The sequence below is a fragment of the Crinia signifera genome, chromosome 11 (assembly GCF_055691185.1).
Source record: "Crinia signifera chromosome 11, ASM5569118v1, whole genome shotgun sequence".
NCBI lineage: Eukaryota > Metazoa > Chordata > Amphibia > Anura > Myobatrachidae > Crinia > Crinia signifera.
The window spans coordinates 80,853,916-80,871,178 of NC_139227.1; the positions used below are offsets into that span (position 1 = coordinate 80,853,916).

Sequence of the window (17,263 nt, forward strand, 5' to 3'; positions counted from 1 at the left end):
AGGGGGCGGTAAGGGGACGTGGATGTTAGAGCATCCTCCCCTAAATGACTTGGGGCACCTCCGATATGATGAACTGGCGAACTGTATTTTTGGAACAATGTGAAGTGAAGGCACTCTAATGTGGCTTAATATGTACTGGGACACATTGATGTGGCATAATATAAACTGGGGCATAATATGATAATATGAACTAGTGACACTGTAGGGGAAACTTACTAAGATGGGAATTAGACGTCACATGTGATGTTGCTATGGGCAACCAACCAGAATCTACTTATTTACATAGCACCCTCTAGAAGATAGTAGACAGGATCTGATTGGTTGCCCATAGCAACATCACATGCCCATGTGGCTGGCTTGATGGTGATTCCGCAGGTGGGATTCAATGTCCCACCTGCCGAGTGCCAAGAAGGGGGCATGGCCACGTGAAATAACCCTTATGACTGTTATGTTTACCATACCTCTCAACATGACCCATTCCAGGAGGGTCACAATGCTCTGCTCCTGCACTTCCCTCAAATGCAATGAATAGAGCCCTGCCGCCATTTCTCCCGTCGGGAATAGCGGCGGGAGATTGAATACCCCCTTTGAAGGAAGTGCAGGAGAAGAGCATGTGACCTTCCTGGAATGGGTCATGTTGAGATTTATGGTAAACATAACAGACATAATCAAGGGTTATTTCAACGATTCCATAGGTTACATTAGCCACCCATTAATGGGGCCAAACAAGGCAGTAATTTTGGTACGCTACAAAGGTTACCCTGGGTGGATTAGCCAATGTTAGAAGTTATTACAAAAAGTGGGGAAGTTGCAGTGCACTAAAACTAAATCCCTTACATAACCATCCGTTCAAACTATTTCTCTTCCCACCCATGGACCAGGCAAGGCAGCCATCTTGGGTGCACTATAAAGTTGACAAAGGGTCTAATTCAGTAAGCTCCATGATTTATACTAATCAGGGCCGGATTAACAATGGGCCTGATGGAGCTACAGCTCCAGGCCCACTCTCCAAATAGGCCCATTTTGTAGCTGAGGGTCAGGGCTTTCCAACGAGCCCAGCCTCGTGTCGCTAGCCCCCCGGGAACCAGAGATACCGCCAGGCAAACCTGGAACGTTGTCCCCATAGGATTACATGGGACCAGCTAATTCCGACCTCCACCCGGTTCCAGCGGCTGTCAGTTCCCACTCCGGCATTACAGAAGCTCGAGGTTGATCTCAGTTGAACCCAAATCGCTGGGCCTTCAATCTGATACCTGGTCCATATGGGTTCATTGGTTCGAGAGATATTGTGGGTAAACCAATTTTTTTTTTCATTTCTAAAATGTAATTTCATGGCTGTTCATGTTGTTTGAGGTCAGAATTCTCTGGAACCAAACGGCCCAGTTTCACGGGAACAAAATCATTCGAAGTCTACATTTAAATGGGTCAGTTGGTTCCGAAGATATAGCTGTTTGTTTGAAGGGGGCGGCGGTGGTTTTCTCTCCCCCTCACACCAGAAAATGCAGGGATTAGGCTGGTGTAAAAGGGGCCAGTCCAAGAATGTCCTTGCATGATCCTGGGATCATATTCCCGGGTAAATCCCTGCATTTTCTGGTGTGAAAGGGGGGTATTATTTCAAATAGCCGGGACATGCAGTGCTCTGAATACAGCCGGGCAGCCCCCTGCTCTCTTCCCGGCTGTCAATTAGTGCCAGATTAAGCCTTCGGGGGGCCCGGGGCACTTTAGACAGGGGGACCCCCTTGCACTTGTCATTACTGGCCACAAATTGCACGAGAGAATATTATACTGTCAAAACACAGAGTAAAGACAGTATAAACTTGGTCAATGGCTTACTCTGTAGGACTGTAGGAGACCTCACAGTGTCAGTGCCTCTGATTAAAAACCCTCCCATGACTAGGCTGCTGCTGCTGCTGTCCTCCATAGGCCTGAGAAGCATGTAATGAGCTCCACCAATCAGAGCTCAGCATAAACCTCTTAGCCTCTGCCTTCTTGTACAAAGTGTCATGGGACTTAGTCAATTCCCAGTAATGCACTGCACACTTGTGCAGTCAGTGTGCCTTGGCCCCCGATGCTCAGCACCATTAATCAATGTCACATTGGCAGATAGGTGAAGCTGCAGCACTACCCCACTCCCATGCACAAAACCTTTAGCTAAAAAAAAATAATAATAATGTTTTTGTTAAAAATACATGCCAACCATAGGGGGCCCCTAGCTACCCATGGGTACTGACCCCTTTTGCCCCTGCTTTAATCTGGCCCTGCTGTCAATGGCTGTCATTTCTGCCCCACGGCGGCTGTCCCCCAGTTACCGCGAGCATGTATTCCCCCTTGGCAATGAGCATGTAATCCCACATGGCAACAAGCATGGAACCCCTGGCAATGAGCATCGAACCCCTAACAAAGAACATGTAGGTAAGCGACACTTATGTAGCATCATTTTTAATAGGCATTATGGTGTTTGGCATAATACCTAATGGACATTATGGTGTGTGGCTTAACATGTAATGGGCATTATGGTGTAAATTTTTACTGCGCGCCAAATGCCCCTGTTTATGGAGCATATTGTGCATTTTTGCTCAATCTGTTTGGTATAGTGCAGGCATGTCCAGCTGTTGTGAATGTGGATGGCCCTCCAGCTGTTGTGAAACTACAAGTCCCACCATGCATTTCCACAGTTTTGCTATTAGGTAATGCTAAAACTATGTCAAGGCATGCTGGGACGTGTAGTTTCACAACAGCAGGAGGGCCACTGTTTGGACATGGAAGAAAGAGGGATTTGAGACCGCGCTCGCTAAAGGAAGTGTGCAACAGGTGTACTTTAAACATTTATTATGAAAAATGAATACATGTAAATATAAAATGCAGTAAAAAGATTGGGGGGTATCACAAGTAAAATAATAAGAGCAGGGATATTCACCCACAGTCCAGTCGTGGTAATGTCCTGTATCCGTTCCTATAATACCTCCAGATGAATGTTATGGAAAATGGCAATTGCAATAGGATAACTGTTGGTCTCCAAAGCAGGGAGCTCCCGATGTTGGGGGGTGCTCTACCCGGTGGGCTTGATGTTGTTGCCACTTGGTTTCCTTGATAGGAGTGATGTAAATCTCCTAACCAGGGAGCTTCCTGATGGTGAGTAGTGCTCTACCTGGTGGGCCTGATGGTAATGCCACTTGATTCAAGGATGGAGACAGTTCTGGAGGTTGGTCCGGTTTCAGGATGAAGTTGAAGAGGATATCTGTAAATAGGGGTGTCCCTGCTCCCCTTCACCAACGCGTTTCGCTAAAAGCTTTATCAAGGTGATCACCTTGATAAAGCTTTTAGCGAAACGCGTATCGGAACTCCTATAGCACGGCATGCATGCGTGCAGATCTGCACTATATAGTCAATGCAGCCAAGACTATCTGTCTTGTGATACGTGAACGCGCATCGGGATCACAAGCAGATCGTAAGGGTTAAAACCCTTGCGATCTGCATGCGATGCCGACACGATGTTCACTATATCGTCAACATCGGAAGGCATATCTTACCGTGTGTACACACTATAACTAGGCTGTTGCACATGGGAAAGGCGAAATGTGTACATGCGCACAGCGTCTATTCACCACTTATAAGCACCCACACTCACATATGACACTGCCGGGACCAGATGGGACAAGGCACAGTCACAAAAAAATCATGATTGTCCCGCATGCCAGGTATAACCTTGCAAGCGATTGCCCCTTTAAAATCTACAGATTTCATTACATACTGCCATGATTTCATCCAAGTCCCCAGATTCCATAGGGTAGCAACTACAGTAGATGCCCTTCATCGGACATATCTCGACATGTCATGCATTGGGCAACATCATAAATCTACTAGGGAATACAATAGTGTCATGTCATGAGTAAAGGTAGCCACCATTATGCAAGCCTGTGAGGGTACACGTTTGGGGTGTCTGAGGCTAAATAACTGGGAAAAAGCATACATTTAGGACAAATTAACAGCACTTTAAGGGCATTAAAGCACTTCTGTCCTCACTAGACGTGACGTCACGTCCAGGGGTCCTGGCAGCGAAAGGGAAATAGGCTCAACCACTGACATAGCAGTGTTATGTGCTGCAACTACTGGGTAACAGAGTAGAAAACTCCTGATTAATGATGAACATTTTAAAACAAAATCAGCCAGCCCCATCTAGCGCCATTACAAGATCATTACACCATTTGTGTACTTAGCGCTCCATCTAGCGGCCGCATACTGACATTCCATCTCACCTGTATACCCGTTTCCTGCCGCACTTCTGCCATCAGGCCCAGTCATGACCGTAACCGACGTTACCTCGGGTCCATCCCGCACAGCTGCAGCTACTGCAGCCACTGCTGCCGCCGCTTCTGATAACCCGAGTCGGGACGCTTGACTCTCATCCATCACTCCGGAAACTACCGAACCTACTTCCGGAAACACACGAAAGTGGAAACCGGCAACACCCGAAGAGTAAAAGAAAAAAACGAGTAATGATTCGTAAAGCCCCGATGGGTTCCGGAAATCTCCGAGCGATCCACGATTCGCAGCTTTCGTTCAGGCCCGTTCACGGAAACCACCGAGTGTAGCCGATGGTCGCCGAAGATGGCTGCGGGGCCGAAGGTTCCCTCCCGAACGCGAGATCCGTCACGCATGCGCAGAACAGCAGATGACGCTGCGTTTCAATAGCGGCGGTTGTTTGAAGGAAACCATTTCGAATTTGGGCACATTTCTCTATCACTACAGTGGGACTGACAGGTCGGTTACATTACATATTTATTATCTGTACTTTCTAAAAAATGAATGTAAAAGGACTTTACTCAGTGTCCGTTCCATACAGATAAACTTTGTGCACCTAGTTGGAATTCACTTGCCCAGAGTAAAAATGGCTGCTCCAGCATCTGCTTAGAGTCCTCTATCGGGTTTTTTGGCGAACATAGCCGAAAACTTCCGAAGATCATCTCAGCAATATGGCGATGTCCAGGAGAGGTGAGTGCAGGACGCGTTGCCATAGTTACATGTACTGTTCCCCTGGATCTAAACGTTGCACCCCATCTTCTGCTGCTGTTAGCCCATATTGTGCTGGCTGGTGGTAAAGCATCTACAATGTTATCCTGGGTTAATGAATTAGAGGTAAAATAGCAGTAGTAGTACAGGTAGTGTAGTAACAGACAGAGTGCAGGCCCCAGCGATTCATGATGTGCTCTTGAAATTGATTTCATTTGCTTGCAATAATCATAACGTTTCTGAGCTTTACATTATAGGAGCATGGATTGGGTCCAATCCTTCTCATTGGTCATAATGCTGGAACCATGTAAACTTTATGCTGTAAGATTATTGTTGGTACTTCCTCATCTTTGCGGCCACAGCCAGTTACGCTAACCGCTTTTAGAATAGCACCATTGTCCTCTCGTGGACTCTCTTCGTTTACCACGCTTCAAGCTTAGTGTCTAACTCCGCTTCGCTCGCCACAACTTTACTAAAGGTAATAATTAGAGACAGGATTATACGCATTTGCATATTCGCATATGCATTTGCATGTTTTGCCCATTCTCACTGGTTATTGTATATTTTACCTAAAATCTAGTATTGGTGCATATTTTAGGCCCCGTCCTCTTACCACCCGCGAGTTACGTCACTGCTTTGCCCTGCTGCTGCTGGCCAGGTAGTGGTAGAGTGTGCAGGCTGGGGCACTGTGTGCGCAGTGTGGGGAACCTTGGATGTACGCTATGTCTGACACTGCTCTAGGCTGCCAATCCATGTTGATAAAAGTCAGTCGGGCGGATGCCATTACGAAGCTCCTGAACCTTTGCCTGCCCCTGGACTGGGACTTTACACCAAGAGAAAGACTTCTGCAGCAGAGGAGGTGGGCAGAAGGGTTGTGACATCATGCGGTGTGGAGGAAATGCCGTGTCACAGTGAGTATGCGGCACAGGGAGGAAGCCTTCCACTGCGCCGCCCTTACACGCTATGCTGACATTTGATCCATCGGCACTGGAGATGAGGGTCCGTGTAGTTGATGCAAGAAGAACTTTGGACGCTGCAGTCTGCTGTAGCAGCCAGGAAGAAAAAAAATCTGTGGGCCTATTTTTGAGGTTTATATGAAACTAATTGTATGCTGATTTTTAATTAAATAAGTGAAAAAATTATTTTTTTTATTATTTAATGTAGCATATTTTAACACTTTTTATGCATATTGTAAGTATTTTCATGCATATTTGCATGCATATTTCAAGCTTTTTATGTTGCATATAATCCTGTCTCTAGTAATAATAGATGGTGGCATGGACACAGGAGGGTGGCGTGTCCGATGTCATCCTTAATAAAATTATTTGAGATAATACATGATTTCAGTAGGATTTCAAACTTCAAGATTAATATGGAAAAAACTGAAGTTTTGGACTTTCATATGTCCGCTGAAATGAGGGAGACCATCTCATCTGATTTTTCTTTCAATTGGAAAAAAAGGCAACTGAGCTATCTAGGAATTAATATAACAAAAATATATCATCTTCTATATGAGGCAAATTATCCCAAATTGATAAATGAAATAACAAATGACTTAACGAGCTGGTCTGGGCAGCATATATCATGGACAGGTAGAGCAAATGCCTTGAAAATGAATGTACTGCCCAGATTCTTGTATTTATTTCAATCATTGGCAATATCAATTCCGGCAATTATTTTTAAAAACTTACATAACCTATTTTTAAGGTTCTTATGGTCAGGAAAGAGATCAAGAGTTAGGTTGAAAACTTTACAAAATGGGACAAAGGAAGGAGGACTGGGGGTACCAAATTTGAAGTTTTATTACTATGCGGCACAGATAGCGCAAGCAGTACTCTGGCACGCAAATACAGTAAGCCACAGATGGGTTCAGCTGGAATCAGAAGGTTTACATCTACATTCCGTATCAACCTTGTTATGGATATCGAAAAATCAAAGACCTAAAAATATAGGATCTTTCCCAACAATCGCATTTACAGTGGCCTTGTGGGATAAAGTATGTAAAGGATATAAATTGATCTCTTCCCCCCCGATCCTGACTCCCATTTGGGATAATCCACAATTTAGGACCAGCAGAGACAGACAATTTGAGAAGTACTGGATGAAAACAAATGTATTATTTACTAACGATCTAGAGTTTGGTGGAAATTTCTTATTATTTACAGATCTACAAGCAAAATATGATATACCAAACACTTGTTTTTACCAGTACTTACAGATTCGAAGTTTATATTTATCAAATCGAAAAGTAAACAAAGAAAGGGCTAAAACCAAAGTGGAAAGTTTGTGCCAGAAGAGAGCTAACGCTAGGGGTTATATCTCATTAATCTACCAGTTAATATTAAATTATGGAAAAAAGACCCGCTCACCACATGAATTAGCGTGGGAAGCGGATCTTGGGAAGCAATTAGAGATAGAGACATGGGATAGGATTAAAGAGAATTTGATCTCATTATCCCCAGCAATACGTTTTAGAGAGAACGCCTATAAAATATATTCACGTTGGTACCTGACACCCACCAGATTAGCCCGCATATATCCAGACGCGACGGATCTTTGCTGGCGGAAATGTGGAGGAAGAGGCACGCTGATACATATTTTTTGGGAGTGTCCACGAATTTTAGAGATCTGGAAGTATACTCACAGCTTAATACAACATGTTACAGGAGCTAAAATACCATTTCAACCTGAGTACATGATACTCCCGGGGAATATACCAGGGATCACAAAAGCAGCACAAAAACTTATCTGGTTTATGACCAGTGCGGTTAAAATAAGAATAGCAGCTCAATGGAAAATGGAGTCCAGTCCATCCAAAATTGCAATAAAAGAAGTGATTTGGGACCTGTATCATATGGAATATCTGTCTAGCATAGTAGAGGAGAATCCATCACCCTTTAAGGCAATTTGGAACCCATGGTTAGCTTTTCATAATTTGCCTTTAATATAATAGGTAAACAAAGTAAGGTGGAATAGACAACAAAACTAAGAGCAAATATAAAAATTAATAAAAGATGATCTAATAGATAACGATAATTAAACACCCAACCCTTATTCCCCATTTATTATTATTTATTATTGTTTGTAATGTAATGTCCTGTCTTGGTTGTCGCATTATTGTCTTTTGCTTTCTTAACATATTTATACGCTTTTTGAAAATGGCTTAGAATATGTAAAAAAAAAAGAAGAAGCTATACATGATACAAAAGAAAATGATGCACTATGTATTGAAAAAACTGAGAATAAAGATTTAAGAAAAAAAAAAAAAAAAAGGAGGGTGGCGTGGACCCAGGGTGGTGTGGGTTATGTTACATAAGTTCTGTAGCGTAAGCTGTGGCCGCAAAGTTGAGAAAGTGCCTTATTATTCAAGAGACTTAAGGCTTAGACAGGCACTCCTTATTTACCAGCTTATGCAAGTGGTACGTCAATTGATTTTTATTTGGGGCAGCCACTATGCACCAACCCCATGCTAAAGGTTTTATTTCTCACTAATAGATGATTATTTTGTTCACAGGGAAGAGCTCATTGGTTGTATCCTTTTCAACTGAAAAATAAATGTTTTGAGGTTTTTCTTTAAATCACTTTCATAGAGGAGGCGGAGTGTGTGTGCACGCACCCATCACTGCGGGGGAGGGGTGGTGGGAGATGCGCCGATGGGAATGCCCAGCGTTTCATGGGCGTTCCCATGCAAACCGTGTGGGGGGTGGGTAGCTGGCATCACCGGATGTCAGCTGCCCGCCCTGTTCCTGTCGAGGGTGCATGCATATCTAAGGGACCTGGGAGTCACTTAGAGATGCATTTACCTTCTACATCATTCGATGGTCAAGCGAGGGGGGGGGGGGGGTAGACCTGCGGGCAGCGTTTAGTTTACCCGCAATGCTGAAGAATTTGCAGCACTGTGTGTGTGGACCAGAATAATCCCAAAGGTTCATCAGTCTATTTTTCTATTCAAATTTGCTTATATAAGTAAATTCAAATAAAAATTGAATGCATTCAATTTTAACCCAATGCGCCGCCCCACGGCATCAAAATCAAATAGAAAAGTAGACTGTGCAGGCAAGACTATATACTACAGATACCTGCCGACTTTGTAAAACTCCTCTCCGGGAGAAGCCTGGAGAGGAGTGAAAAGGGGGCGGGGCGAGGCTACATTTTGGGGGTGGGGTGAGACTGCCCTCACCAAGCCCCACCCCCATGACTGGCGGCAGCATCAATTTGTGGGTCTGTGGACAGGGGATGGGGCTAAAATGACGCGATTCGCGTAATTTTAGCCCCGCCCCCTCCCCGCGGACCAGCAAAATTCGGAGTTTATTACCGCTGGGAAGGGGGAGCCGGGGGTCCTGCGAAAATGCGGGAGACTTGCTCATGTTCCCGGGGGGGGGGGGGGGGGGGCGGGAGGGGGACCCGATTTGCGGGACCCTCCCGACCATTCCGGGAGGGTAGGCAAGTATGCTATATAGTCTAAATCAACGGTGCCATGCGATTGAATAGAAACTATATTGCACTGTTTGTACACTACTTAAGAATGTCCATTGCAAGTTTTATAAAGCACTCTAGAAGCAAGATATCCTTTTCTGGAGCAAGATTTTTAGGAGCAAATTTACTAAGATGGGATTTCTGTTTCAGATGGGATGTTGCTATGGGGGGGGGGTTGCTGAGGCTAAATATACATACCTCCCAACAGTATACATACTGTTCAAGCAGTATACATAGCAGTGTACATACCTTCAAGCAGTATACATACATACCTGCCAACATGACCCATTCCAATAGGGGCAAAATGCTCTGTTTCTGGACTTTCCCCTTAACGTATCATTGCCGTCACCTGTGTTGAACTAGTTAATTGATAGCGACAGTGTTTTGCCACAGATGATGGTGATTCTAAATTAAGAAGGATGTCCAGGAACAGAGCATTCTATCCCTCCTGGAATGGGTCATGTTGGGAGGTATGTATGTATACTGCTTGAAGGTATGTATACTGCTATGTATACTGCTTGAACAGTATGTATACTGTTGGGAGGTATGTATATTTAGCCTCAGCATGATTGAGATCTTGTAACAGCTTTTCAAAGGTGAGGAGCAATGAACGGGTCGGTGACCAGGTCCATTTTACAAAACATTGGCATGTTACCCTGTTTTGTAGTTGTCCAGCACCTAGGGCCTGATTCTTGTCAGGTGGCTGACGTCACAGGATGATGGCTAATCTGAGTAAGATTCAGTTTACTCAGACCGGCCATTGGCTATTTCATTTTATTATTGTTAATTCAAAATGCGCCGAAGTGCTAAATTATTCGGTACTTGTTTCCTAGCACAGCGCCCGTCGTGGTAGATCGCATACCTTAAGTTAAGGTAACTTAAGGTATGCGATGGACGCGATTTTCTGTCAATTAAGTGTTTTTATTGCCGGCAAGGAGAAAATCGCGTTGATCGCGTCCATCGCATGCCATTATAATTGCATGCGATGCGATCGACGCGATCAACACGATTTTACATAGGTAACAATGGGAAATGGACCAATGGGCCCAATTTTTGATTGTATATGCACCGTCATGGGTTTTAAGCATGTGAAGTGTCCCCCCATTGTTAACGCCACCCCACTATTGACGCCAACCCGAAGGGTGGCGAGCGCAGCGGTACGCGTCCTCGACATTTTCATACCCCCACTATCTACGTCGGCGCGGAGTTGATTTTTATATAGTGTGGCGAGCGCAGCAAGCCACCGAGCCCGAAGCGTGGCGAGCGGACGCGTATACCTGCTCGGAGGCTCACTGCGCTCACCACACTTTATAAAATCAACTCCACGCCAACGTGGATAGTGGGGGTATGAAAAGGTCGGAGGACACATACCGCCGCCCCTCGCGGGCTCGCTGCGCTCGCCACGCTTCAGGTTGCCGTTCATCGTGGGGTGGCGTTAACAATGGGGGGCCATTTCACCCATGGGGGGGGTATGCAATTAATATTGGGGTTTCGGGGGCTTTTTACATTGGGCCCAATGTAAAATTGGGTCTCAGGGACCATTTTACATTGATTCCAATGTAAAAATCGTGTCGATCGCATCGCATGCGATTTGGTTGCTTGCGATCGACGCGATTTTTAAGGTCCCGATGCTTGAGATAAAAATCGCTGGCGCCGTGCTAGGAAACAAGTACCAATTATTCTGTTTGTCTAATTAGTCAAAATAATAATTGTTACATTAGTAAAATGTTCCTATAAGACCAACTTTGATTTGTAGCCCAAAAATTGTTCCTTTTTCACATATGTGACTGCACACTTTCAATGTTATTAATAATTTACTTTGATCTTTGGGTAAATGGTAGGACAAATTCTGTATAATTGTAAAATGTGTATATATTGTATTGTAATATATCCATAATCAGAATTACCTTCTAAGTACCGCAAACAGAATTATACTTATTCTCTTCCCCTTTATTGGTATTGGCTTAGGAATGAAACTGGTGCATCATGGGTACTGCACCGGATGAGTAGCACTTGAGTATATTGGCACTCGAGCAAAAATCTGAATTTAGCCATCAGAAAGAGGCCTCTGTACAGATTCTGATGCTCAAGTCCACTTCAATCTTATTGTGTCTGTGCCAGTACAAATATCACCACTGCATCTATCCACACGTAAGATGTTGGCCAAGAAACATCATTTTATTTGAAGATTAATCCGCGCTCGTATGTTGGCGTGCTCACTTTTCTTTTATTGTCTGAGGCCAAATGTCTGGCTTCCCAGACTGAAGTGGAACACTTTGCCGGTCTAGCACTCCTGTGGCGGCCATAATGCCTAATACTCACTTCATGGGAAGAGTTGTTTATATAGGTGTAACATTCATTTTTATAATAAAGGTCATTGTTTCTCTTATTTTTGAATGTTACAATTTCTAGAAAGAATCCTTAACACTAATTTGACAGCTGTCATCGGTTTCCCTTCAAATATTACTTTATTTCAGTGTTGTATATTATGTCTTTTATTTTCTAGCTACCCTACTTATGATCATTTATAAAAGTAAGTAAAAAGCAGGAGCTCAGTTAAACAAACTTGTATCATAGGAAAACAGACTGTAACCCAGTGGTTCCCAAACTTTTTTGAATCACGGCACCCTAGAGCATCGGAAAAATGGTTTGTTATTGAGAAATTCCCAAAACAATATTAAATTAAGTAAATTGTTTTATATGTCATCCTTAGGGTCAGTTATGCTGTGAGGGACAGGACTTGCTACTGTTTGTCCACGTATGTTATGACTGGCAGCCACAAGCACTGGTTTTGCCTGTTAAAATGATCATAAATAATTTGAATTTGTCCTGGACTAATAGCCCAGGGCACCCCTGCAAGTCTCCTGAGGCACCCGAGGGAGCCACGGCACACATTTTGGGAACCACTGCTTTAACCCTTTGAGTGTAAAACATCTCTGTGAGAGATGTGCAAAATATCCTTTAAAAATGCCAGCGCCGCTCACATTTGTTATATAAATTCAAATAAAAAATGTGAATATATTATATATATATATATATATATATATATATATATATATATATATATATATAAGGTAAACATTACAGGTCATTATGATGAATAAAAACGTTTGCTTGGCAATTTTCACACCTATTTTGACAAATTCCTCGGAACTCAAAGGGTTAAACATTTGTGTTGACCTATGAACACTGTAATATGCAGTAAAATAGCACATTGCTTGATGAAAGGCTTTAATTTGTTTTGTGGCAGTTATAAGGCAACTGCCTAATACATATATGGACAAATGAGAGGGACTGGCCTGTCTACCCCTCACTTTTCATGTCTGGAAACATGGGGGCGGATGTAGTAAGCCTGGAGAAGAGACAGACTGGAGATAAATGAGGGCAGCCACTGTAGCTCTGGTGATGTGCACAGACTGGCCTGCTGCTGGAAAGCCATTGTCATCGCTCCATGTACTGGCAGCCCAAGTGGGGGAGGAGTTTTCAGTCCTCTGTATGATGGGCAGTAGCAACTTCCAATACCAAGCTACCACATGCTGAACTCCTCCCCACATGAGAGGAGGTCACACATGGAGTCTGGGTGTTGTGACTCCTGACAGGAAAGACAGCCAGCAGAGAGCTCCAGAGGTAGAATGCGCACACCCCCCCCCCTTGCATGCCCGCGAACGCGCCTGCGTGCACCCACCGGAGCTCTGATGCTGTCTGTCTTATTTACACTGGAAAACTCCTTGTTTTCCCTGGAGGGGCTGCAGTCCTGCAGCCCAATAGCATGAGCCGCCACTGTTTATACCAGAGCTGTGGAGTCGGAGTCGAGGAGTCGGAGGAAATTTCGAGTACCTGAAGTCGGGGTCGGAGTCGACAAACAATGCACCGACTCCGACTCCGAAAATTATAATTAATGACTTCTTTACTGTAAGAATAAAGACCACTGCATGCAGTGCCTCACGTAACCGCAAAACGAACACGTTAAGTGACCGTGAAAAAGCATGCTTTTCATGTGCTTCACTATATGGCACGCAACGCACAATTCGGAGCACCAATACTTATAAATGTATTCTCCCTTGTAGTTTACAACTTATTTCCAACGTTCAATAAGGTTTTCAATACCTCGGTGGTAGAAATCACCTGGTGCAGACTCGAAAAATTCATTCAACCAAGCCCTCCCACCATACGCACAACATCTTTTTACAAGATCTTCATCCGCGGGGTCGTTTGTTTACCTTGGCTAAGCCATTCCTTACGCTGGTTCATATTGATGTACAGGCACCATTTTTCTTCGCCAGTAACGATTCGGTAAAGAAATCGTTCCTTGTGTCCATACATTTGCATATTAATACAGAGGAGTCAGAGTCGAGGAGTCAGCGTTAAAAGTACGAGGAGTCGGAGTCGGAACATTTTTCTACCGACGCCACTGTAGTACTGTATACTGTAGTTAAAAATATTTTTTTTTTTTTACAAGTGTCACAATGGTTGTCATGTTGAGGATTCCCTCCTAACCCCCACTATTTCCACCCGCAGGTCAGGTCTTCAGCTATCCTGACTCTAATTTAGCGCTAGATCTTGGCCTGCTGTTCCTTATGGCTATTATTGAATCTGTGAGGCTGTATATGGGTAAGTAGCAATCCACTATACAGTATATATAATATATACTCAGAATATGCAAATTTCAAGGAAGCAGCGAGTCCCTGATGACAGAATATTCTGACTCTAGCCTTTCTCTCTGCCAGTTATTGGTTAGTAGCGTACTGGGAAAGGCTTCTAGCTGAGGTGATATTAATATTAAATTGCACACAAAGCACTGGCGGCAAACATTTCAGTATACCAATGAGTGCAACTATGGACACCTGCTTTATTCAGCAGAAATATTTGTACATAAGCGATTCAGTTCAGTGTGATGACCAGATGGAGGCAGATTACCATCCATTGCAGTAGCAAATTCTGCTTATTTTCTTGTGCGCTGCAAATGAAAAATAGCAGTTTCTGGTCCCAAAGTGCCAACCGTTATGGAAGCCAGAAGTGTATTGCTTTCATTTCGACAGTCACTATGGGCCTTATTGTAGTTCACTCTTTCTGACAAAATCCTTCTTAGATGGACAAAACCATGTCCACTGCAGGTGGGGCAGATGGTACTTGTAAAGAGAGAATTAGATTTGGGTGGGGTTTTACTTCAAAGTGAGATCTATATTGCAGTGTAAAAATAAAGCAGCCAGTATTTACCCTGCACAGAAACAAAATACCTCACCCAAATCTAATTCTCTCTGCACATTTTACATCTGGCCACCTGCAGTGCACGTGGTTTTGTCCCTCTAAAAAGGATTTTGTCAGAAAGAGTGAACTAGAAAAAGGGCCTATGTGCAAATGTTCTCGCAAGCCAGTTACCGGTACTCACGTGTCTGTCTGTTGTATGAGTATTGGACAATAGTAATATCTGTACCTTCTTCTTCTTCATATGTATGGTTGCACCATCCCCTGTGTTTTTTTATCTGCACAGTCACAGCAGTCATTATTAACCCCTTCAGTGGTGGGTTTTCTTTGGGAGCGCTCAAAAAAACCCACTACTGCATCCCTGGGTCCGGGCAGCGGAATATCACCTGTATCAATATCACCTTCACCATAAATTGTGCGACTGACTGGTGTAACATCAGCAACATCATGACAATATTACTTACTTACAGGTACAATGGGAAACCTGGCAGAAGAAGAAATCCCCCTAGGAGTCAGTCTGTTCTTCACTGCTGGCAACGTCTTACTGTCTGTGTATTTCCTAGTATGGCAGACCTATATCCTGCGAGCGGATGTCATCATTATCGCCATCATATTAGTCCTGTACGGCCTACAAGCGATCCTAGAGGTCTTCACAATTGCAGGATTTTTCCGTTAATAATAAAACATTACATTGGGGTAAATATACTGAACTGGGTAACGGAGACTGGAAAGTTGATTTGGAGAAACACTGTTACGATAGAGAACTATGTAGCTATAATTATGTGTAATGTGAGCTGTGAAGAGAGCAGCTACAAGTCTTGTCACAATGTCGCTATTTGATGTAACTTTTTTAAAAGTGGTTCAAATATAGGCCCTTATTCAGGTTATTTTAGTAAGCATTAAATTCCGCCGGCACATGACCTAATGTACAGCAACACATCCCCTCGCAAGCAGCTGAAGGGGAGAAAAATCATTTGATGGTCGCTAACAGACTATTATTTTGGTTGGTATCCACTGAAGAGGGGGCGGACATGACACCATATGACATCAGCTGCCCGCCTCGGCAGGAATTGGACCATAAATCATTCCTCTGCTCCGGCCCCCCTCCCTCCATGTACAAAGGCCTGGCCAGTGTGATACTTGCCTTCACACAGTGGGTCTGCACCTGCCAATATACGTGCATGCACAGACCCCCCACCACCGGCACATAGGCCGAATTTGCACGGTTGCGAATTAACCTGAATCATCCCCTAATGCATGGTTCTTCAAACTGTGGCCCTCCAGATGTTGTGAAACTACAAATCCCAGCATGCATTGCCACAGTTTTGGTATAAGGAAGTGTTAAAACTGTGGCAAGGCATGCTGGGATTTGTAGTTTCCCAACATTTGGAGGGCCACAGTTTGAAGACCCATGCCCTAAAGTATAAATGTGCTCTTGTGTCTCTGTATCAGTTTTGTATTTGCCACCTATCACTTGTATAACTTGCAGAAATATTTTTAATGAATACATTGATTTATTTTTATACTTTTTGAAAACCATAAAAATATCTAAAAATGTCTCTGTGTACAAGTGTGTGCATTACTACTACTAACACAGACCCCCCCCCCCCCCGCCACACACACACACACACTCACTCACACACACACATTCCATTTCAAACGGTTTCCTAATAAGGGGCTGTAATGCTCGGTTACAAAGGCAATTCCTTCTCAAATGGACAAAACCATATTTACTGCAGGTGGGGCAGATGTAACTTGTGCAGAGAGAGTTAGGTTTGGGTGACTTATTTTGTTTCTGTGCAGGGTAAATACTGACTGCTTTATTTTTACACTGCAATATAGATTTCATTTTGAAGTAAAACCCCACCCAAATCTAATTCTCTCTGCACAAGTAACATCTGCCCCACCTGCAGTGCACATGGTTTTGTTATGTGCGGTGGTGGCGATGGGACATGGGAACGCCCATCGTTTCATGGGCATTCCCATGTACATGCAGCTGAGACCGAGTGCGCCGGGGGACGGGGGCAGGGTGGGTGGCTGACGTCACATGATGTCAGCAGCCCGCCCTGTCTTCGTCCCGGCACATGCAAATATAAGTCAGTCTTCACTGAATTATATTTGCAAGTCCTGGAGAAATCATTCGATAGTTGCCAACCATCGAAAGATTTCTCCTGAAGAGGGACATGCGAGGGTATGTGTTTCATAAAACCATGCGAGGGGATACGGTGGCGGGGGGGGATTATTTATTTGTCCTCTTGCATATGACGCATTGTGTGCGATCCTATGCAAGGCTGCTGGAGGCTGCCAGATCTCAGGCTCCGATCTGATGCCTACAGCACCGCACAACATACTCAAACCTATCCGTTCACAGCCCTGAACAAGGGCTTCGGACGGTGGGGGTCATGCATTCGGCGAGGCGGCGTTAACCTGCTCGCAAGGTCTTAATTGTCCCCATGATGTATTGATTACTTTCCTGAAGTATGCAGATATTACCACTAGATGGCGGAAAAGATTGTTTGTATTCCTCTGTAATACTACAGCTGCAGAGATACACATTTAGCTGAAGTCACAA

At 44.1% G+C, this 17,263-nt stretch overlaps 2 protein-coding genes across 5 annotated transcripts in view; one reads left to right on the forward strand and one right to left on the reverse strand.

Annotated features, from left to right (window-relative positions):
- The window catches only part of DEAF1 (DEAF1 transcription factor), a 37,390-nt gene extending 32,731 nt beyond the window's left edge, over nt 1–4,659 (reverse strand). Inside the window, exon 1 of one of the 4 annotated variants that reach the window (XM_083165355.1) lies at nt 4,257–4,659. In XM_083165355.1, the coding sequence (XP_083021481.1) occupies nt 4,257–4,410 (154 nt within the window). In that variant the 5' untranslated portion in view covers nt 4,411–4,659. The remainder of the gene's footprint in view (nt 1–4,256) is intronic. The other 3 variants (XM_083165357.1, XM_083165356.1, XM_083165358.1) reach the window with 3 other exon arrangements.
- TMEM80 (transmembrane protein 80) lies at nt 4,231–16,248 on the forward strand. The gene is made up of 6 exons (XM_083165359.1): nt 4,231–4,761; nt 4,844–4,992; nt 8,525–8,541; nt 11,926–12,019; nt 14,005–14,097; nt 15,162–16,248. Exons 2-6 carry the CDS (start codon nt 4,974–4,976, stop codon nt 15,365–15,367), a joined length of 429 nt encoding a protein of 142 aa, XP_083021485.1. The 5' UTR covers nt 4,231–4,761; nt 4,844–4,973; the 3' UTR covers nt 15,368–16,248.
- The last annotated feature ends 1,015 nt before the right edge of the window (nt 16,249–17,263 follow it).

Bases quoted from the DNA above. Each gene is read 5' to 3' on its own strand.
- TMEM80 (XM_083165359.1), top strand. The intron at 12,020-14,004 runs GTAAGTAAAAAG...TTCCACCCGCAG, and splicing joins ACTTATGATCATTTATAAAA to GTCAGGTCTTCAGCTATCCT. The intron at 14,098-15,161 runs GTAAGTAGCAAT...ACTTACTTACAG, and splicing joins ATCTGTGAGGCTGTATATGG to GTACAATGGGAAACCTGGCA.